The sequence below is a fragment of the Anguilla rostrata genome, chromosome 2 (genome assembly GCF_018555375.3).
Source record: "Anguilla rostrata isolate EN2019 chromosome 2, ASM1855537v3, whole genome shotgun sequence".
NCBI lineage: Eukaryota > Metazoa > Chordata > Actinopteri > Anguilliformes > Anguillidae > Anguilla > Anguilla rostrata.
In genome coordinates this window covers 70,661,283-70,683,254 of record NC_057934.1, presented here as the reverse complement: position 1 = coordinate 70,683,254, position 21,972 = coordinate 70,661,283, and the positions used below count along the sequence as shown (strand labels likewise).

General features: G+C 48.1%; 1 protein-coding gene across 6 annotated transcripts in view; it reads right to left on the bottom strand.

Annotated features, from left to right (window-relative positions):
• The window catches only part of tmc6b (transmembrane channel-like 6b), a 28,595-nt gene extending 6,857 nt beyond the window's left edge, over positions 1 to 21,738 (bottom strand). For 2 of the 6 annotated variants that reach the window (XM_064324806.1, XM_064324810.1), the window contains exons 1-11: positions 20,431 to 21,121; positions 13,331 to 13,527; positions 8,313 to 8,434; positions 7,731 to 7,886; positions 7,110 to 7,259; positions 5,975 to 6,083; positions 5,646 to 5,733; positions 3,741 to 3,998; positions 2,963 to 3,180; positions 2,439 to 2,580; positions 1 to 136 (exon numbers count right to left, since the gene is read on the bottom strand). The exon at positions 1 to 136 is cut by the window's left edge. In XM_064324806.1, coding sequence (XP_064180876.1) covers positions 1 to 136; positions 2,439 to 2,580; positions 2,963 to 3,180; positions 3,741 to 3,998; positions 5,646 to 5,733; positions 5,975 to 6,083; positions 7,110 to 7,259; positions 7,731 to 7,886; positions 8,313 to 8,434; positions 13,331 to 13,389 — 1,438 coding nt within the window. In that variant the 5' untranslated portion in view covers positions 13,390 to 13,527; positions 20,431 to 21,121. Of the gene's footprint in view, positions 137 to 2,438; positions 2,581 to 2,962; positions 3,181 to 3,740; positions 3,999 to 5,645; positions 5,734 to 5,974; positions 6,084 to 7,109; positions 7,260 to 7,730; positions 7,887 to 8,312; positions 8,435 to 13,330; positions 13,528 to 20,430; positions 21,122 to 21,471; positions 21,493 to 21,620 lie in introns of those variants that run through there. The other 4 variants (XM_064324811.1, XM_064324807.1, XM_064324808.1 and 1 more) reach the window with 4 other exon arrangements.
• Positions 21,739 to 21,972: the final 234 nt, after the last annotated feature.

Here is a 21,972-nt window from a genome sequence, read left to right as displayed (position 1 = left end):
ACTGGTACACGGCGAAGGCACAGCCCACCGTGCTGCCCAAACACATGACCCACGCCATCGCATGCACTGCCAACCGCCAAAGCCTGTGCACCAGGTCCTTCCTCTTCTCTCTGCGGCTCACCTCCGACAGCAGCTCCTACGGGGGGGAGAGAGGGGGAGAAGGGGAGAGAGGGAGGAGGGGGGAGAGGGAGGAGGAGAGGGAGGAGGAGAGAGGGGGAGGAGGGAGAGGAAGGAGAGGGGGAGGGAGAGGAGAGGAAAGGAGAGGGGGGAGGGGAGAGGGAGAGAGGAGAGGAGAGGGGGAGGAGAGGAGGGGAGGGGAGGGGGAGGAGAGGAGAGGAGAGGAGGGGAGGGGAGGGGAGGGGAGAGGAGAGGAGGGGAGGGGAGGGAAGGATAAGAGGGGAGAGGAGAGGAGGGGAGGGGGGGAGAGAGGAAGGGAGAGAGGGAAAGAGAGGGGAGAGAGCGAGAGGGAGGGAGGGAGGGAAGGGGGAGAGGATAGGAGAGGTGGGCAGAGGTGGGGGGGTGGGGCAGAGAATGTTGGGTTCAGTGTGAGCTCTGTTTTCAGGGCCTGCCATGCTAAATGTGCTGAACTGTGACTGAGAAGATGAGAGAATTTACACACAGCAACCAGCAGGGGGAGCACTGGCCCCAGACTGAGCCCTGCTGCACAGACCAGACTCTGATCTTCCGCTTCCTCCTCCACTCTCACTTTCACACGTTCATTCCTCCTTTTTAAAAAAATGAAAACATCTTCTAACCGCTGCTTTCGCTGCATGTCCGCTGCACTTTCCTCTTTTCGTGTAATAATAAGCTCTTCCTCGTTTCACACAGTGTGTGCGTGTGTGTGCTCGTGTGGAACCAGGTACACGGGGTGTGGTCCGGTCCTGTACCGGGTGAAATTCGACATCCTGAAACAGGCACCGTTCGGCCGGGCAGACAGACATGGGGGTATGGGTTCTGGGGCGGAACACACAACATGTGTGCGTAACTACGCACTGCAAAAAACTCGCGATTTCGTCTTGTAATCAGACTAAAAATCTTATTTTTTTTCTCTCTCGTATAAAATATTAGCTTGTTTTAAGTGAAACTCTCTCACCCCATTGGCAAATCTTCAAAGGATTGACTCCTTATTGGCAGTCTTTTTGTCTTATTTAGCAAAAAAAGTCAAACAAATAAGATTTTAAGCATAAACACAAGCCAAAAATTAATTTAAGACAGACTTTTTTTTTGTTTTTGCAGTGTGTCGGCTGTTTCCATCGCCGTAGCTTGATGGCAGTGAGGCATTGTGGGTAACAGACCTGGCATGTAATCAGTGCACTGTGCTTAAGCACAGCACTTCAGGAAAATATCCACGGCTACGAAGAGACGCCATGCACAAAGTCTGTTAACATTACATAAGTGTGTCCGACAAACTAGTAAACAATGCTTGAAAAGGGTTGGATATAATGATAACAAAAAAACCAGCTTGACTGGATCTTACCGTGTATGAGGAGAGAGAGAGAGTATGTGTGCATGTTTGCGTGTGTGTGTTTGGTTGTGCATGAGTGCAGGTGTGCAGTAGTATGGTTGAGTGTGTGTGTGTGTGTGTGTGTGCAGTAGTATGGTTGAGTGTGTGTGTGTGTGTGTGTGTGCAGTAGTATGGTTGAGTGTGTGTGTGTGTGTGTGTGTGTGTACATGTGTGCAGTAGTATGGTTGAGTGTGTGTGTGTGTGTGTGTGCAGTAGTATGGTTGAGTGTGTGTGTGAGTGTGTGTGTGCAGTAGTATGGTATGTGTGTGTGAGTGTGTGTGTGTGTGCAGCAGTATGGTGTGTGTGTGTGTGTGTGCAGTAGTATGGTGTGTGTGTGTGTGTGTGTGTGCAGTAGTATGGTTGAGTGTGTGTGTGTGTGTGCAGTAGTATGGTTGAGTGTGGTGTGTGTTGTGTGCAGTAGTATGGTTGGTGTGTGTGTGAGTGTTGTGTGCAGTAGTATGGTGTGTGTGTGTGAGTGTGTGTGTGTGTGCAGTAGTATGGTGTGTGTGTGCGTGTGTGGTGTGTGTGTGCAGTAGTATGGTTGGTGTGTGTGTGTGGTGTGTGTGTGCAGTAGTTGGTTGTGTGTGTGTGTGTGTGTGTGTGTGTGTGTGTGTGCAGTAGTATGGGGTGTGTGGTGTGTGTGTGTGCGTGTTGTGGTGTGTGTGTGTGGTGTGGTGGTGTGTTGTGTGTGGTGTGTGTGTGTGTGTGTGTGTGTGGCAGTAGTATGGTGTGTGTGTGTGTGTGTGTGTGTGCAGTAGTATGGTGTGTGTGTGTGTGTGTGTGTGTGTGTGTGCAGTAGTATGGTGTGTGTGTGTGTGTGTGTGCAGTAGTATGGTGTGTGTGTGTGTGTGTGTGTGTGCAGTAGTATGGTGTGTGTGTGTGTGTATGTGTGTGCAGTAGTATGGTGTGTGTGTGTGTGTGTGTGCAGTAGTACCTTCAGCTGAGTACAGATATTCTCAGACTGCAGTTTGACGGAGCTCCTCTTGATGACTTTGAAGTCCCAGGAGGAGAACACCTTGGCTGCCAGGCCGTGGGAATTGCTGATGTGGAAACTCCGCCCGAACGACTTGGACATGCTGAGGCGAAAGCACACACAGGTACACACACAGGTAAACACACAGGTACACACACAGGCACACACACAAGAACGCACACAGGCACACACACAGGTACGCACACAGGTACACACACAGGTAAACACACAGGTACACACACAGGTACACACACAGGTACACACACAGGTAAACACACAGGTACACACACAGGCACACACACAAGAACGCACACAGGCACACACACAAGAACGCACACAGGCACACACCCAGGTACACACACAGGCACACACACAGGCACGCGTCTGACCGTCACATCTCTTAACCCTTGGAAGAGTCGGTTTTTATGGAATGCTTTTTCTCCCCCAAAATTCTTATTCCGCGTTCTAGAACTGTGTTCTCCTACCTGTACACGAGGATGATGCAGGTGATGAAGAAGCTGACTCCGATGGTGAAGAAGTACGCCAGTGGCATGTTGTAGGACAGGCGCTGGGTGCACGCGGGGTGCCCCGTGTCATTGTGCCCCGTGTCATTGTGGGCCGGCGGGCAGCTGGAGCTGGAGCCGGAGCTGAGAGTATCGTTGGAGTAGTGGCCGTAGAACATCACCGTGTCGCTGAAGAAGCCCTAGGGGAGAGGGGGGAGAGAGAGGATGCAGCCTGAAATCCAGAGCGACACTGGGATGGACCGGGAGCTCTGTGAAATATTCCAGAGAGGGGGAATTCCTTAAAACATTACAAAAAATGTCTGAGACAGCGGGGTGATCATGCAAAGTATTCCAGTGAGAATAGGATAGAGGGGAAATTCTGTGAAATATTCCAGAGTGAGACTGGGATAGAGGGGGAATTCTGTGAAATATTCCAGAGTGAGACTGGGATAGAGGGGGAATTCTGTGAAATATTCCAGAGTGAGACTGGGATAGAGGGGGAATTCTGTGAAATATTCCAGAGTGAGACTTGGATAGAGAGGGAATTCTGTGAAATATTCCAGAGTGAGACTGGGATAGAGAGGGAATTCTGTGAAACATTCCAGAGTGAGACTGGGATAGAGAGGGAATTCTGTGAAACATTCCAGAGTGAGACTGGGATAGAGAGGGAATTCTGTGAAACATTCCACATAGAGAGTGATATGATGGATAGAGAGGACAGTATGAGGCTGCGGGGGATTTTTTTGGGCTCTGTCCTTACCGCCCCTGTGAGCAGCTCCAGGCCAGTGAATAGGAGGGTGGTGCCGTGAGTGCTTGGGGGGTGGATGGCCTGTGGGATGACGAGGAAGCAGCCGTACACGAGGAAGAGGAAGACGTTGAAGAGCAGGAGGGTCCTGAGGAAGTCGAAGTAGGAGAGCACTCCGGTGCCAAAGCGCCCGCTGACTCGCTTCAGCGCCACATGCCACGGCTGCAGGGCGTGCAGGAAGGAGAGCCAGCTGTACCAGCCCTGCCTCAGAGCCTGCAGATACACACGCAGTATTACACACACACACACACACACACACACACACACAGTACACACACACACACACACAGTATTACACACACACACACACACACACACACACAACACACAGTATTAACACACACACACACACACACACACACACACACAAAACACACACACACACACAGTATTACACACACACACACACACACACACACAGCGTATTAAACACACACACACACACACACACACACACACAGTATTACACACACACACACACACCAGTATTACACACACACACACACACACAGACACACAGTATTATACACACACACACACAGACACACAGTATTACACACACACACACTGCAGGGCGTGCAGGAAGGAGAGCCAGCTGTACCAGCCCTGCCTCAGAGCCTGCAGATACACACGCAGTATTACACACACACACACACACACACACACACACACAGTATTACACACACACACACACACACACACACACAGTATTACACACACACACACACACACACACACACACACAGTATATACACACACACACACTGTATACACCACACACACACACACACACACACACACACACACACACACACACACCACACACACCACACACACACACAACACACACACACAGACACACACACACACACACACACAACACACACACACACAACACACACACACCACAGTATTATACACACACACACACACAACACACACAGCTATTCACACACACACACACACAACACACACACACACATACACACACACCACACATACACACACACACACACACACACACACGCAGTATCAGACATACGCACACACCACACTGACAGCGTCAGAAGCAAGCCAGCTTACCAGCCTCTCAAGCTCAACACACACGCAGTATTACACACACACACACACACACACACACACACACACACACAGTATTATACACACACACACACATACACACACACACAGTATTATTCACACACACACACACACACATACACACACACACACAGTATTATATACACACACACACATACACACAGTATTATACACACACACACATACACACACACAGTATTATACACACACACACACACACACACACACACAGTATTATACACACACACACACACACCGTATTATACACACACACACCGTATTATACACACACACACACACACACACACACATACACACACACACAGTATTATACATACACACACACACACACACACAGTATTACACACACACGCACACACACACCCATACACACACTCAATATTGCACACACAGTATTACACACACACCTACCTACACACATTCCACCAGCTTAACATCAGTTTTCCTACCTGATCCATCATCCAGCTGAGTAAAGCTTTGAGTTTCAGTTGAAAATGCATGTTTTAGTGGTGCTAACCACCACAGTCCCCACAATCCCCACATCTCCCACAGCCCCCACATCTCCCACAATCCCCACATCTCCCACAGTCAGCCAAACCAGATTTTCCAACCATTTTGGCCGCTGAACCAGTGGACGCAGAAGATTACAGGGTAGAGAGAGATAAGGGGAGACGAAGGCCCGGGGACTAAAACGATATGACCCTTTACGCGCAACCCCAGTGCATGCTGGGAACTCACAATGATGAAGTAATACTTGAGGCGGCTGAAGCAGGAGATCTGGCCGCTGGTGATGGGACGACCCTCCTTGAAATTGTGCACCCGCCTCCTGTGGAGGGATGGGTACCATCACACACACATACCATACTACTGCGATTTTCAGATTGTCCTCTCTCTGTGAGGACCTGGGGCCCTGACTATGGGCGACTTTTACACAGAATAAAACCAAATTCTATTTGGTTCCTAAAACGATGGTGGGGCGATTATGGGGAGGGGCTTACTACAACAACATGAAGGGAGCGGTGTGGCCTCTACCTGGGCAGGGCGGGGCCTAAGTGGGTGTGGCGTACCTGAGTTCGCTCTTCTCGGCCACACTGAGAGGCATCGCGCGAAGCATGCGTATGCGGTCACTCAGAGACAGATTCTGCAGGTTATTCACCAGCTGGTCCTTCTTGCTTTCTGTAACACACACATGCACGAACACACACACGCACACGCAAAAACACACACACAAGCACACGCACAAACAAGCACACGCACACTGCTATTTTACACAGGCCACGTGTTTGTAACCGCAGTAGTGTTAGCTGTAAAGGTCTGTTATGGTGATAACGGCAGTAATTACTGAAGTAAAGGTCTGTGTCAGTAGTAACCATAGTAATGTTTGCTGTAAATGTCTATATCGGTGGTAACAACAGTAATGTTTACAATAAAGGTGCGTGTCAGTGCTAACAGCAGTCATTTTAGCTGTAAAGGTCTGTGTTAGTGGTAACCAAGGTAAAGCAGGCTGTAAAGGTCTGTGTTAGTGGTAACCAAGGTAAAGCAGGCTGTAAAGCTCTGTGTTAGTGGTAACCAAGGTAAAGCTGGCTGTAAAGGTCTGTGTTGGTGGTAACCAAGGTAAAGCTGGCTGTAAAGCTCTGTGTTAGTGGTAACCAAGGTAAAGCAGGCTGTAAAGCTCTGTGTTAGTGGTAACCAAGGTAAAGCTGGCTGTAAAGGTCTGTGTTGGTGGTAACCAAGGTAAAGCTGGCTGTAAAGGTCTGTGTTGGTGGTAACCAAGGTAAAGCTGGCTGTAAAGGTCTGTGTTAGTGGTAACCAAGGTAAAGCAGGCTGTAAAGGTCTGTGTTGGTGGTAACCAAGGTAAAGCTGGCTGTAAAGGTCTGTGTTGGTGGTAACCAAGGTAAAGCTGGCTGTAAAGGTCTGTGTTGGTGGTAACCAAGGTAAAGCTGGCTGTAAAGGTCTGTGTTGGTGGTAACCAAGGTAAAGCTGGCTGTAAAGGTCTGTGTTGGTGGTAACCAAGGTAAAGCTGGCTGTAAAGCTCTGTGTTAGTGGTAACCAAAGTTACAGCTGGCTATAAAGGTCTGTTTTGGTGGTAACCGCGACAATTATAGCTGTAAAGTTTTGTGTCAGTGGTAACCACGGTAATTCAAGTGTACGGGTATGTGCTGGTGGTAACCACGGTAACTTTAGGTGTATGGCATTTCTCACCCTCCTCGCAGACGTCGGACATGCCGTAACCACGGATACTGGGGCGGGCGGAGCGGGACAAGTCCCGGATGGAAGGCCGCGTCTGCCGTCGTCTGCGCAGCTGCATGGTGCGGTTATAGTACTGAGAGATGATAGCACCACGACTGCGACCTGCGCAGACAGAGACACATTATAGCACCGCGACTGTGACCTGCACAGACAGACACATTATAGCACCGCGGCTGTGACCTGCGCAGACAGACACATTATAGCACCGCGACTGCGACCTGCGCAGACAGACACATTATAGCACCGCGACTGTGACCTGCGCAGACAGACACATTATAGCACCGCGACTGTGACCTGCGCAGACAGACACATTATAGCACCGCGACTGCGACCTGCGCAGACACAGACACATTATAGCACCGCGACTGCGACCTGCGCAGTCAGAGACACATTATAGCACCGCCACTGCGACCTGCGCAGACACAGACACATTATAGCACCGCGACTGCGACCTGCGCAGTCAGAGACACATTATAGCACCGCCACTGCGACCTGCGCAGACAGAGAAACAATAGAGCAGTTATTTGGATGTTCAGGGGGCGGGGTTACGGGGTTATTGGCGTAGCGACTCACCAATGGTGCGGCTGGGCATGGAGGACAGCACACGCAGTGTGTCAGAGGACCAGCGCCCCTCCATAAGTGGGTCAGTCACCCTGCCGTCCTCCCGGCCCCGCCCTCTGCCCTGGCCACGCCCCTCCACGGCAGCACCCCGCAGGTAGGTCAAGCGATCTGAGAGTGGCAGGGAACGTTTGAGGAAGAGAAGTGTGACAAATTTTAGCAGAGTATGAGATGTTTAAAGATATCTTTTAAAATGTATCAGATACATTAAAAAATAAAAATTAATCACTATATGCTTTCCATGCTAAAATGTCCCACTTTCACTAGTAAACACATATTTTCTGAGAGACTAATACCTTTCAATTGCTCTACAGACAGCATTCTTATTTTATAGTAGTGATTTGACTCAGTAGCCTAATTTAAAATTTGGAGGTAAAACTAAAATAGAAAATGCATAAATACGTACCAAGACTGCCCCTGGCTCTTCAGCCCCACCCCCATGTCAATCCATCAGTCTTTAGCCCCTCCCACCCGGGTCCCCAGCCCCGCCCACCCGGGTATCTAGCCCCTCCCACCTGGGTCCCCAGCCCCGCCCACCTCGCTGCTCATCGGTCAGATCCTCCATCTCCAGGGCCACAGTCCCCGGGGCCAGGCTGTGGCTCTGCTCCTCGATCAGCTGGCTGAAGGAGTCATGCAGGCCGTCCTCGTCCAGCGGGCTCCTGGGGGGCCACAGAGCAGGGGCCCAAATCAGACACACGCTTCGCTCATTTACCCCACCTCTCAAAAAACTATTTCAGCATTCTCAAGCACCATTTAATCATTTAATTTAACCCTTTACTCGTACAGGGTAGGTTGACTGAGCACACATGCTCATTTGCAGCAGCGGTGCCCTGTTAATGCCCCTCCCCCTCCAACCTGCACCTCTTTGGCTTTGGATCGTGGGAGGAAACCGGAGAACCCGGTGCTGCGATGCGTCAGTCATACCACCACGCTGCCCTTTTTAGGTGGCATACTCAGATCTACTTGCTCCTAAAACCTGGCTCTCTCTGCCTGCCACCAAGTCCTGCCCCAGATTCCTCCTCAGCTGGCCTGTGCTGAGCAATCAGGAGCCAAAATGGCTGCCGTGCATCATCCACATAGGTGGCTGAGTGAGTTACACCTCTTCACTGTGAAGCAATCTGAGATCATTAAGTGAAAGCACTATTTTAATGTTATTATTATTGGGCTATAGGTGGATACGTTTTTTGAGGTACATTTCAAAATATGTTGTGCCTGTGCCTGTATGTTTCTCTCCGTTTCTCTCAGCGCCCAATGAGGTGATAGTGGAATTAATGTACAAACCAGTGAACTGGCCATTCAGTGTACAGCGATACTGTGACCCTCAACCGGAAATGACATCAAGCAAGTCAAAGTGCATTAAACATGCGCATTACACAATCACAGCTCATTACACATGCACATACACAATCACAGCTCATTACACATGCACATACACAATCACAGCTCATTACACATGCACATACACAATCACAGCTCATTACACATGCACATACACAATCACAGCTCATTACACATGCGCATACACAATCACAGCTCATTACACATGCGCATACAAATGAGGCCGCTCCATCTCTGCCTCTCACACAGGGCCTGGTAAAAGAACACTGCAGCACTGTCAACCGCCTGTATTTCATTATCAGAGGCCTTCATGCTCACATTACATCACTCTCTTGCCAGCATCAGACACAAGTCTGCCCAACATGACTACAAGAACACTTGGAACAACAGGGCATTAAAATATAGAGCAGCATACATGTAGGCCTTTATGCAGAGGGGCACAACGTCACTTCCCCATCGGAGGCCCAAACCTGTGACTTCTGGTAAACAAATCCAGTTCCCTAACCATTACACCACGCTGGCACGGCAGTGCAGTACAGTGGTTACGGAACTCGACTCAGAGATTGCAGGTTTGACTCCCAGGTGGGGGCACTGCCATTGTACCCGTGAGCAAGGGACTCAACCTGAATTGCTCCAGTAAGAATCCAGCCGCATAAATGGACAGTGTGTAGAATGTAAGCAGTGTAAGTCGCTCTGGAACAGAGCAGCTATATACCGGAATGTACATGTTAACATTGCACCACACCGCCTCTCAGACTACAGACGCAGACAGGAAATGAGTCATGAAGAAGCCATTCCTGAGCCAGATTCAGTCAATGCACATGTCAAAAACAAACAAACAAAAGGAGCCTGGAGCACTGTCTGACCATCGCGACAGGAAGCACAAGGAAGGGCTCGCCCAACAGCCAAGCTTCTATCTGAACTGGGCTTCTGTCAGGGTTATTCATGTCATACATGTCCAGTTAGTGTCATTCAGGTCAGTGCCGTATGGTCAATGCTGTTCGGTCAGTGTGTTCAATCAGTGTGTTCGGTCAGTGCTGTTCAGACAGTACTGTTTGGTCAGTGATGTTCAGTCAGTGTGTTCAATCAGTGTTCAGTCAGTGCTGTTTGGTCAGTGATGTTCAGTCAGTGTTGCTTTGTCAGTGCCGTTCAGTCAGTGCTGTTTGGTCAGTGCTGTTCTGTCTATGTGTTCAGTCAGTGCTGTTTAGTCGGTGCTGTTCGGTCAGTGTGTTCAGTCAGTGCTGTTCGGTCAGTGTGTTCAGTCAGTGCTGTTCGGTCAGTGCTGTTCGGTCAGTGTGTTCAGTCAGTGCTGTTTAGTCGGTGCTGTTCGGTCAGTGTGTTCAGTCAGTGCTGTTCGGTCAGTGTGTTCAGTCAGTGCTGTTTAGTCGGTGCTGTTCGGTCAGTGTGTTCAGTCAGTGCTGTTCGGTCAGTGCTGTTCGGTCAGTGTGTTCAGTCAGTGCTGTTTAGTCGGTGCTGTTCGGTCAGTGTGTTCAGTCAGTGCTGTTCGGTCAGTGTGTTCAGTCAGTGCTGTTTAGTCGGTGCTGTTCGGTCAGTGTGTTCAGTCAGTGCTGTTCGGTCAGTGTGTTCAGTCAGTGCTGTTAGGTCAGTGCTGTTCTGTCTGTGGGGTGTGCCCAGTGACACAGTAGATTTGGGGATTTGTATAAATGGGCAGTTTTTAGAGCAGAACCGGCCCCCTTCATAAGTAACAGGACTGTGAAGGGTTCACTATTGTGCAACATATCTGTTTTATTGAAAATCTCCTGAAAGATTCTGTTGGATACATAAAACACACTCCCATTTCTCCCTGAAATCTCTTTCACCCATTCGGTCAGTTTGTGATTGTAAAGTGCAAAATATGCACATATGTGTGCTAACAAAGGAAGCACAAAACGCAAAATATCATTTCACAGCTGCACAGGCAAATACACATATGTATCCATGTTAGAATGCCAATGTAATGTAGATGCCTGGTCTCTCACTCTCTCTTGCTCTGTCTTTCTCACCCTCGTCTCTCTCCCTCTCTCTCTCTCTCTCTCGCTCTCTCTTTCTCACCCTTGTCTCTCTCTCACTCTCTCTCTCTCTCACTCTCTCCCACCCTCATCTCTCTCTCTCTCACCTGCCCTTCCTGTGTGGACCACAGGTCTTTCAAAAAACCAACAGAACAGCTGAGTAAACAAGGTCAACTGATTTCTTTCTATTGCTGTCTTGCAAGGTAAATACTATTCTAATGCACAAGATGCATGCAAATGTTCTACTAACCAACATTATTTCTGCTATATTGTTATTAGTATTGTTACTGTTATTATTATTGTTTTGCTGCTGTTTTGTAATCCAAGAGTCTTTCATTTTACAACAAACTGACATACAGGTTTTTTTTTTTTAAATTAATATGAATATAGTTTTCACTGCTCTGCCATTCAAAAACAAGCCTCATCTTGATCACAAATAATAGCACAGCACCTAACAGGACCTTCCTCTGAAATCTGTGGTATTTAGTCTCCGAACAGGTGAAAAACTGCTCTGCTCTACTGCCCCCTGCTGTCCTGGAGGAGAGTCCTTTCTGCAGTTTTCCGTTAGGGGGGCTTTCCGTTTCGTGCGCTGGTGGCGTCTCTGAGGAGAAACCTGACCGTTTCTCTGGGCCCCCAGGGCGCCCGTGAGGTCGGGCTCTTTGTACGCTGGGCGCAAGTTCCAGCAAACAGACAAAGCCGCCGTCGCAGGAAGGAGGGCGGGGCTTTCTGAACACAGACCGCAGAGTTTCACAGCACGTCAAAAGCCGTGAGTCACCCCGCTCTCTGGCAACCCGCTGCACAGCTCAAAGGACACCACAGGAAGCATTTTCGATCTGTGAGGTGGAGTCACCCCACTCTCTGGCAACCCGCTGCAGAGCTCAAAGGACACCACAGGAAGCACATTTTCACTGTTTGCTTTAGATCAGGGGTGTCGAATCTCATCCGAAAAGGGAAGGCGTGGGTGCAGTTTTTTGCTCTTGCAGAGCACTATGACACCTGATTCTACTTATCAAGGTCTTGATTGAAGACCATGATTAGTTAATCGGTTGAATCAGGTGTCTTAGTGCTGGGCTTGAACAACCACCTGCACCCACACCGGCCCTTTTCGAATAAGATTGGACACCGCTGCCTTAGATTATCTTTGTAGTATTACAATATATTTATGGTGTCATTGTCACTTTTAGTATAATGGGATGGCAGGTATACCATCCATCAAATTATGCCCATATCCACATGTGTTATGACATTATACGTTATATACAGTTATTACTAGTGTTTTGTATTGCTACCCAGGTTTATACATAATAATGTCATGCCAATAGACTACAGTATACATTTGACTGGCAGGCCCTACAGGAAATACACTGTGTCCAAATCAGTGCATTCGCCTACTACTGAGTATTGAGTAGGCTTGCTGAGTACACTGGATGAGAAAGTAGTCAAGTAGGTGAAATTTTCTCTAAATGTAGTGTGCTTAAAATCCCAGGATGATGCACTTATTTCAGTGGTTTCACTGAGTGACTGCAGGAGCAAACTTTTCAGGACCATTTTGTGAGCATGGCCGCAAGAGTGGGAGGTCTTATGAAATTTCCACAGTACGGTTGGAAAATAGTATGGAGGAGATTTTTCACATATTGCCCAATTTTGTACTAAACAGTACACAGTATGCTTAGATGGACAGCACATACATTGAGGACACAGTAGTTAGAAGGCTGATTCGGACATAACCTCAGTACTACAGGACAGCAGTGACTATTTTACACCCTACAGGCCACACAGTACTACAGGACAGCCAGTAACTATTTTACCTTACAGGCCACACAGTACTACAGTAGAGAAAGTGACTATTTTACACACTACAGGCCACACATAGTACCACAGGAGAGCCAGTGACTATTTTACACCCTACAGGCCACACAATACTACAGGAGGGCCAGTGACTATTTTAAACCCTACAGGCCACCCACAGTACTACAGGAGAACCAGTGACTATTTTACACCCTGCAGGCCACACAGTACTACAGGAGAGCCAGTGACTATTTTACACCCTACAGGCCACACACAATACTACAGGAGAGCCAGTGACTATTTTACACACTACAGGCCATACACAGTACCACAGGAGAGCCAGTGTTGACAGCGTGGGGGAACCAGGGAGGAGGAGGAAGAGGAGAAGAGGAAGAGGACGGGGCAGATTATGTGACTCACTCCATGGTGGTCTCCAAGCGACGGGGGGTAATGAAGTCGAAGGTGATGTTCCGGGCCATTCTTCCCAGCCTGATCCGTCCGTTTGTCCGTCCGTCCGTCCGTCCTTCTGTCCCAGCGGGTGTGGCAGGAAGCAGGTGTGGATCAGAGGCCCCGCCTTCACCTGGACCGTCCCGCCTCTCTCTCTCTGTTCATGCTACCTGCACGCCGAGAGACGAAGGTAGAGAGAAAGGGAGGGGGGGGAGGGGGGGCAGAGCTTAATGGGTGGGGCAGGACAGCAGGCGGGTTTTTTTGGGAACATTTTCTCGCACGTGTCCCTGCTTGTCCCATTCCCGCACTCATGCAGTGGTGGAGTCAGACGCTAGGCGCTAGCCGACGGGAAAACTCCAGAACATTCCTGCCGCTTCCATTTCAGCAAACGCCCTGTTTCACCGGAATACGTCTGCTCGTCACCGCTGACTGTACCAGTTTCTGAACTGTACCTGTTTCTGAAAATTCTCAGGGACCGATAGGAATGTTTTTCAAATTTTCTCAGCATGTAAACAGTCCAAGCATTCACACACACATACACACACACACACACACACACCTCCATAGGTGTCCGAAACAGGAAACACAGCAGGCACTGGGGCAGTGTGAGTAAGTTTGCGGCCGGATCCATCGTGGTCCAGCTGAGAAAGCTGAGCACTGAATTTCAGTGAAGAGCTGAAAGTGTAAACGGGCCAGTCCGTCTGTGGAAACGAGGGTTCTGTGTGCCGCGGCTGGGGCAGATGTGTGCCGTGCCCAGACCCATGTCTCCCCGGGGCGGTTTCACGGGGTTGGTGTTCTGAGCAGGAGGAATGGGTGTAAGGAGGTGACTTTGGGCTCACGTTAGGCCCTGAGTAGGGAGCCATGGAGCAAGACTCAGAGCTTGTGGCCTGCAACTCTGAAACGCCACAGATTAGAAGGTGGTTTGGATATTTTTCTTAGTGTGGGTCTTTGTGACCTTGGCAGAACCCACAGACTGGGAAGCAACTGGAGAGCACAAGTGCTCAACCCCCCCCCCCCCCACCAGGGCTTGCTAGGGGCAATAAACCCTGGTTGGATAAGGTCGTGGGTGATGTGTGTGCCTGGTTGGATAAGGTCGTGGTAATGTGCGTGTGTGTATGTGTGTGTGTGTGAGTATGAGTGTGTGTGTGTGTGTGTGAGCGTGAGTGTGTGTGTCTCTCTGGTTGGATAAGGCCGAGGGTAATGTGCGTGTGTGTGTATGTGTGTGTGTGTGTGTGAGTGTGTGTGTGTCTCTCTGGTTGGATAAGGCCGAGGGTAATGTGCGTGTGTGTATGTGTGTGTGTGTGTGTGTGTGTGTGTGTGAGTATGAGTGTGTGTGTGTGTGTCTCTCTGGTTGGATAAGGCCGAGGGTAATGTGCGTGTGTGTGTGTGTGTGTGTGTGAGTGTGCATGTGCATATGTGTGAGTGTATGTCTCTGGTTGGATAAGGTCGTGGGTAATGGTGTTTGTGTGTGTGAGTCTGTGAGTGTGTGTGAGTGTGAGGGTGTGTGTGCGTGTGTGTGTCTCTGGTTAGATAAGGCCGAGGTTGTGCATATTTGAAGAGAAAGGCAGTCTGTCCCCTGTTGTTGGGCGGGGATCCCCACTTCCTGACACACAGTATTATGACATCATCACCCACAGTTCCGGCTTATTGCCAATGGAAACTTGAATGAGCCGTGCACTCTGTCTCTGTCTCTCTTTCTTTCTCCCCCCATTCTCCTCTCTTTTGCTTTTTTCTGTCTCTTTTCTTTGCCTCCACAGTGCTGACCCCTCTGCCCCCCCTCCACCAGATTTCTGGCCCAACTCCAGGTTCCAGACCCTTATGCAAACCACACACACTCAACAGTTTCCCATTCTTCCCTCAATCTCTTTCCTCAAAATTAAAGGATTGTTGAGGGGGGAGTGAAGGGCAGTGGAGGTCCCTGCATGTTCCTGCAGCTGACCCTCCAGAAGTTGCAGTAACTCTCAATTTAATATGAGCATTAGTGTGGGGCTTTGTTAGCACAAGTATTAGCATTGGGCTTTGTTAGCACGAGTATTCGCGTGGGGCTTTGTTAGCACGAGTATTAGCATTGGGCTTTGTTAGCACGAGTATTCGCGTGGGGCTTTGTTAGCACGAGTATTAGCATTGGGCTTTGTTAGCACGAGTATTCGCTTGGGGCTTTGTTAGCACGAGTATTAGCATTGGGCTTTGTTAGCACCAGTATTGGCATGGGGCTTTGTTAGCACGAGTATTCGCGTGGGGCTTTGTTAGCAAGAGTATTAGCATTGGGCTTTGTTAGCATGAACGCTAGCATGGGGCTTTGTTAGCATGAACGCTAGCATGGGGCTTTGTTAGCATGAATGCTAGCATGGGGCTTTGTTAGCACAAGTGTTATCATGGGGCTTTGATACCACGAGTATTATCGTGAAACTTTGTTAGCATGAATGGCAAAAGGCTATCACTGACAGGCAGCAAACCTACAAAATGAGCAATTCTGTAACAATGCGTTGTGAGACAACTCTGGCCATGCTGAATGTGTGAGACTGGCGGTTGATTTCATTTATAAGCTGGCCTGGCCGTGCGTCACGGCAGGTCACTGTGGCCCTCATTGTGAGGGAGACACAATGCCGCGGCTTTGTCCTGCGGTCATCCGCCGTCTCTGGCCGCGAAGGAGTCAGCTGACCGGCCTGTCTGAAACTGCTCCATTCGCTCTGTCACTCACACACTCCCACTAATGCTGGCCCCACACTATAGGATAATTGGGCCGATTTTGTGCTCGATTCGCTCTTCCCAACAATCGCGATGACGTTCCCGATCTGAAGCTAGTCTGAACCGATTATCTGCTCAAATGATCCTGCAGTGTGAGGGATTTACAGACATAATCTAAATGTTACAGACTTGAAATCCTGTAGTGTGAAAGGAAGAGCGATGGAACATTGAGCAGAACCCCGCAATAGCCAATGAGAGCAAGCTCACCGGGAAGCATCACCAACCGAATTTTTTCGGCTTGCCGAAACCAAAGAAGTTCTCTGCAGATGAAAATGTTTTATACTCGATGCGGTTAGGCAACTGCACATAGCAACAAAAGTATCAATATTATTGTATTATGTATATATGTAATTATTGTAACGTTGCCGGCAGTGTGGTCTCCATGGAGACGGGGAATCAGCTTGCGGAAATTTCTCTGGAATCACCACGCTGAAATCGTTTAGTATAAACACCAAGTGTGTGGTCCTGCCTCTTGACCGAATCGTCTGGTGTGTGCTTTCTTACGATTAAAATATTAAAAATCGGTTAAATCTGTCTTTATGTCTGTGGTCTCCCACGTTTTTAAAATCGGTTAAGATTTGAAAATCCTCTAGTGTGCATCAGGCTTAAGAGCACATAGACATTAATAAATAATAATACATTAATTACTTTCTAGCCAGCTTTTCAGGTTAAAATTATTGTGGTTATGTTCAGTTTAATTCATTCAAAATCAAAACACGACATGCAAGAAAACATTGGTAGGTAGCTAACAAGCAAAGCTAGCCTTACAATCAAGGTTATTTGGTGCTTACAATCCTACTCAAGCTAGCAATGCATTTATTACTTTCTAGCCAGCTTGCCAGGTTAAAATTCACTGTGGCAATTCCTCATGACAATTAATTATTTTCCACCACGTAAGTAATTCAGTTCATGTAAACCGTTGATACACACTCCTCTCTTGAGCGTCTAGCAGCGATTATAGCCTAACTATCAAGATTCTAAGTAACTGGAGATAACACTTTTTTTTTTGTACTCCACATAGACCATAAACCCTTGAATATAAAAACGACTCATTGAAATCGGTTGAGAAATGTAAACGTTATAGTGCTTTATATCCTTTATACCGCAGCTCCACCGTTTACTTCTATTTGTTTACAGGCTAGTCGTATGATCCAAAGGTCAATGCGGCGTCTATGTATATATGTCTATGTAAGAGCAGGTCTGCTTTAACCCTTTAGGCTGTGAGGTCACAACCATGTGATGAGAATGCTCTTAACTGAATATTCTGATTTCACAACCACTCCTCTGGCAACTGAAAGCAATGGAATTGTAGAACGATTGTAGAATTTTGACTAAAAACATTTCAAAAAGCCCACTCTTCAAAGGGTCAATGACCAAAGACTGGCCGCACTCCAGCGCATACTCCAAACCTACTCCAAACCAACCAAACACAAATCACATCTGGCTTAGGAAAGACACAAATTACAGTCTCTCTCAAAAACAGAGTTTCCGCAGTGAGAGAAAGAGAGCGAGAAACATGGAACCAGTTAAGAGATTCCCACAGTGCAACCGCATAATTATGTTGCCTGCGGGGGAAAAGTTTGGCAACTGGTCACAGGCGAGCGTCTGGTTTGACTATGACCGGGCAGCACGATTAACCCTTTAGCAATAAAATATACACACTAAACAAATGCATGAAATCACCGCTAAAAGCGCGCCTCAAACACACACCCATCTGCCGGGACATACCATTCGGCATTATCTGCGGGGGTGGGTCAGCAGACACTCTGAAGTGCGCCAGAGGGTCTCTTAAATCGCGCAGTCTACAGCACTCAGGGGTCCACTGTGTCCAGGCTGCTCTTAACTCTGAGGAAATGATGTAAGCAAGAAACGCACCATCTCACGAACGCACTCTGTTTTAGCACCCGCTAGGGGGCTCGGAGGGAGACGGCGCTCGAGAATCGAACCGAACAAACGACTTGGGCCCAAACGTCGGTTTTCAGACAAGCGGCCTAAACCGCCACTCACCAACCCTCCCCCCACCACTGTCACCAATTAGATTCCTGCTGCCCTGTGAGTGATAGGACAGTTGAGGTCATGTGGTCAGCATTGGGAACACTGGGAGATGCTTTGGATCCACTCAGGAGATACTCAGCTTCATGCGATTAAGCCGTTGAGTTCCGATTCCAACCTGATGCCTCGTCGGAGTATTTCGTAATACCGCGGCAGTGTGCATTCTTTGCCGTCATCCAGCACCAAAAACGGCTTTCGCCCCCCGGAGCTGTGCATCTGGTTTTTCTGTACTATCTGTGGTGACAGCTGGCAGGGACCGAGCGGTCAGCCTATCAGTAAGCCACCAAGCACACACTGTCCCTCAGTGTGACAATTAGAGCCTAGCCCTTATCTCCCCCGCTCCCAAGAATCTGTGCATTATCTACAGGAATGCCTCATTAACTTTCTGAATTATCGTCACACAGCTGTCTGAGCCAGGGCTGTCCAGCTTCAGTTCTGGAGAGCCGCAGTGTCTGCAGGTTTAACTCCAGTCCTGGAGGGCCACAGTGTCTGCAGGTTTAACTCCAGTCCTGGAGGGCCGCAGTGTCTGCTGGTTTAACTACAGACCTGGAGGGCCGCAGTGTCTGCGAATTTAACTCCAGTCCTGGAGGGCCACAGTGCCTGCAGGTTTAACTCTAGTCCTGGAGGGTCGCAGTGTCTGCGGATTTAACTTCAGTCCTGGAGGGCCGCAGTGCCTGCAGGTTTAACTCCAGTCCACACGCGCATCTGTATGTCTGTGTTGTGTGAGCGTTTGAGTGTGTAGGTGTGTGTATTGTGTGTGTGTGTGTGTGTGTGGGCACACATCTGTATGTGTGTGTGTGTGTGTGTGTCTGAGAGAGAGAGAGTTTGAGTGTCTGCCTGTCTTGTCCATCTATAAGCATTTCACTGCCACATGGTCCCTGTTTGGTCCAATTCAGTAATTAGCTGAGCTGATTAGCATTTTCTGATGACACTGCGCAGAACTCCATTACATACACACATATTTCATCAACAGAATTTTCCACATGAGTACCAGTAATAAAAAAGCAGAAGCATAAATCATGAGCAGCGCAACTGAAACACGTGTTTTGTCATTTACAAGGGCCAGAGTGCAGTCTCACAGGAAGGCATACTATTTTTACTTGTCTAGGTTTACATTATATAGCGGCTTAGCAGACATCCTGATCAAGCAAAACTTGGTTTAAATATGTTGGATATTTACAGTTGGATATTAAGGAAGCAGTTCAGGCCTAACGCCTTTCCCCAAATGTAAAGGCATGCCACATCTGGGATTTGAACCTACAATCGCTCGCCTATAAGTCCAGGCACCGCCACACTCAGCTGTCACCCTTCATACCTTAGAAGTCAACCATAAAGATGCCAGTCGTTCTTTAAACATCGTACTAGGGGGAGGTAAAACACTACCAGGCCAAAATCTGGCAGAAGTGCAGCTGGAGAAACGCCCATACCCCCCAGCAGCAAGTAAAATATACAGGGGCTGGATCGGATATCTCAACCAGAATCATAGATAACAAGTCAGCATGTAAACTAGTTTCCTTGTTTAAAACCGCAGACTGGCAAATGTGCGAACTAGTTTAAATAAGGGGTTTGGTTTGCAATCTGCATACACACAGCTAAGAATGCGGAGAAAAAGCCTAACGGTGTCAATAACAGACGGTTAAACGAGAGAATTAAAGTGCACTTCACCGGTGTTCCTGAAATTCAGTGGATGCCGGGGGTGGTCTTTTGTGGCAGCTCGCTCGAGGGGGTAGTGTTTTCTGTCATAATGGCAGACCCCCTCCCCTGTTCCCTGGTCACGGGCAAAGAACACAACCGAGCACCACCAAGCTCGCGACGCGACACACACAGACACACACAGACACACACACACACACACACTCTCTTTGTTGTTTCAGGTTGGATATGAACTTCAGCCGCGCCATAGAGTTATGCAATTAGCCGTGTGAGCTTAGCTTAAGTTAAGTTTCCGTTGGCACTCAAAGCGACGTGAGTGACAGCTCTTCACAACACTGGCGGCGGCTTTTATGCTTCTTCATTTTTACCTCTACCCATAAACCACCATGGGAGAAGCTACACTCCTGACACCATATCCAGGCAGATTCCACACACCACGTAAAAATAAAGAAACTCCTGTGTATGCTTTTTGCGATTGTCATTGACTGTTTGCTGTATATATAAATTGTAAAGTGTTTCCAACCTGAACACCAATATGAACCTGACAAGCAAGTGTATAAAAACACCTGTCCTGTTAAAAAACAACAACCTTTCAAGGGATGTAGCCTACCGTAACTCACCCTAAAGAGCTGCACTCACTCCAGCCGATATCGATCAGTTGTCTCTCTTCGCTATAGAGCTACACCGCTACAGTCTTGCACGCAGGAGCGATCATTTCAGAGACTGGACGAGCAGCAACCATCTCCGGGACTGGGGGAACTCACATAATCAGAACCGCGACATCGCTGATCACTCCATCAAGTGACGCCAAGCGGATGTGGAGACGGCTACGCAACGTTTCCGCCCTTTTTTGTTTTGTAATCTCTGGCTTTCAAATGAGTCAACTGTGCGTTGTTAATGCGTGCCACGGCCCCTTGTGCCTCCTTCAGAAAAAGTTTCCACACATAATGGTATGATCCTATTCATTGGTGCAAATCCTCGGGCATGTGTTAGTTTGCTCAGACAATTGTCTGCGAGCATTTTGCTGTCGTCCGTTGAATAGGAAACGGAGAATGAACGGTGCCGTAAGGTAGACTGGAATCCGGTCGGTATAGGGTTTTCACTTCATTCGCAAGCTATGCCACAACGGCAAATACAACAGTCTGACTACCAACTGCTTTGTACATAGCCATAGATCGCGGGGGGAATGGGGTGTCACGTCCTACCAACTTCAGGAAACCATGACATGGTCCCCCAATATTATGTTGTATTGGGTGACGCCGAAAAAAAATCTCAAAGACAATTTCCTTACCAAAATTGAAATGAGATCTGCGCCCTTGAGCCTAATATGTAACAAGTGTAGCCTACTTGTGGACTGTTCAAAATGTAGCCTAGTGTTCCTGTTACGAACAGATATGATTGAAGTGAAGAATGCAGTAACGACTAGCTATAGCTAGCTCAGTGTCCAATCAGTTAAGTTGGAAAAACTCGCTAAGGTTTTTGAACAAGATTCGGTCTTGAATTAGGCTTCAGTTTAAAAGGTGATTAACTTATCTACCCCCTCCACTCTATCTCTATCACTCTATCAGGACGAAAGTACAATTGATACGAATCTGTGCAATTTTTCTAATATTTAAATATCACCACTATCCGTTCTCGTCGTGAGTATCAAAGTAGACTACCTGTTAAGCAAGGGTGTTTACCGCACGTCTGTCAAATATATCACCCAGATTTGTAGATTTGTAGATCCACAGTAGTTTGTACCTAGGCTACATGGTGTTACCAAGTTGTAAAAATTACGTGTAGTATAAAATGATACATATTAGCCTACCTGTATGAAGTATACCTTGATGTACCTTATGGTTTCTGCTGTCACTCTCAGAAAGGACTGAAACTCCTTGCCGCACCTTAGGTCCCAGAGAATTGTGGGATATGTATTTCTGAATGTATGGTACCAAGAAAACATTGACGTTGTATCGTAGTTGGTATAGATGACACAGCTGTTAAAGCTCGAAAATATACGACTTTTCATAGAAAGATAAGAGTGTTAAAATAACTTGGTGTTGTCGTTTAATGTGATCATTGCGAGTGTACTTTTTAGTACAAGCAAACGAGGACACAGATCTAATTTCAAATTTATTTATTTTTTGGGGGGGAGGGGGGGCAACAAACAGAATATTTAA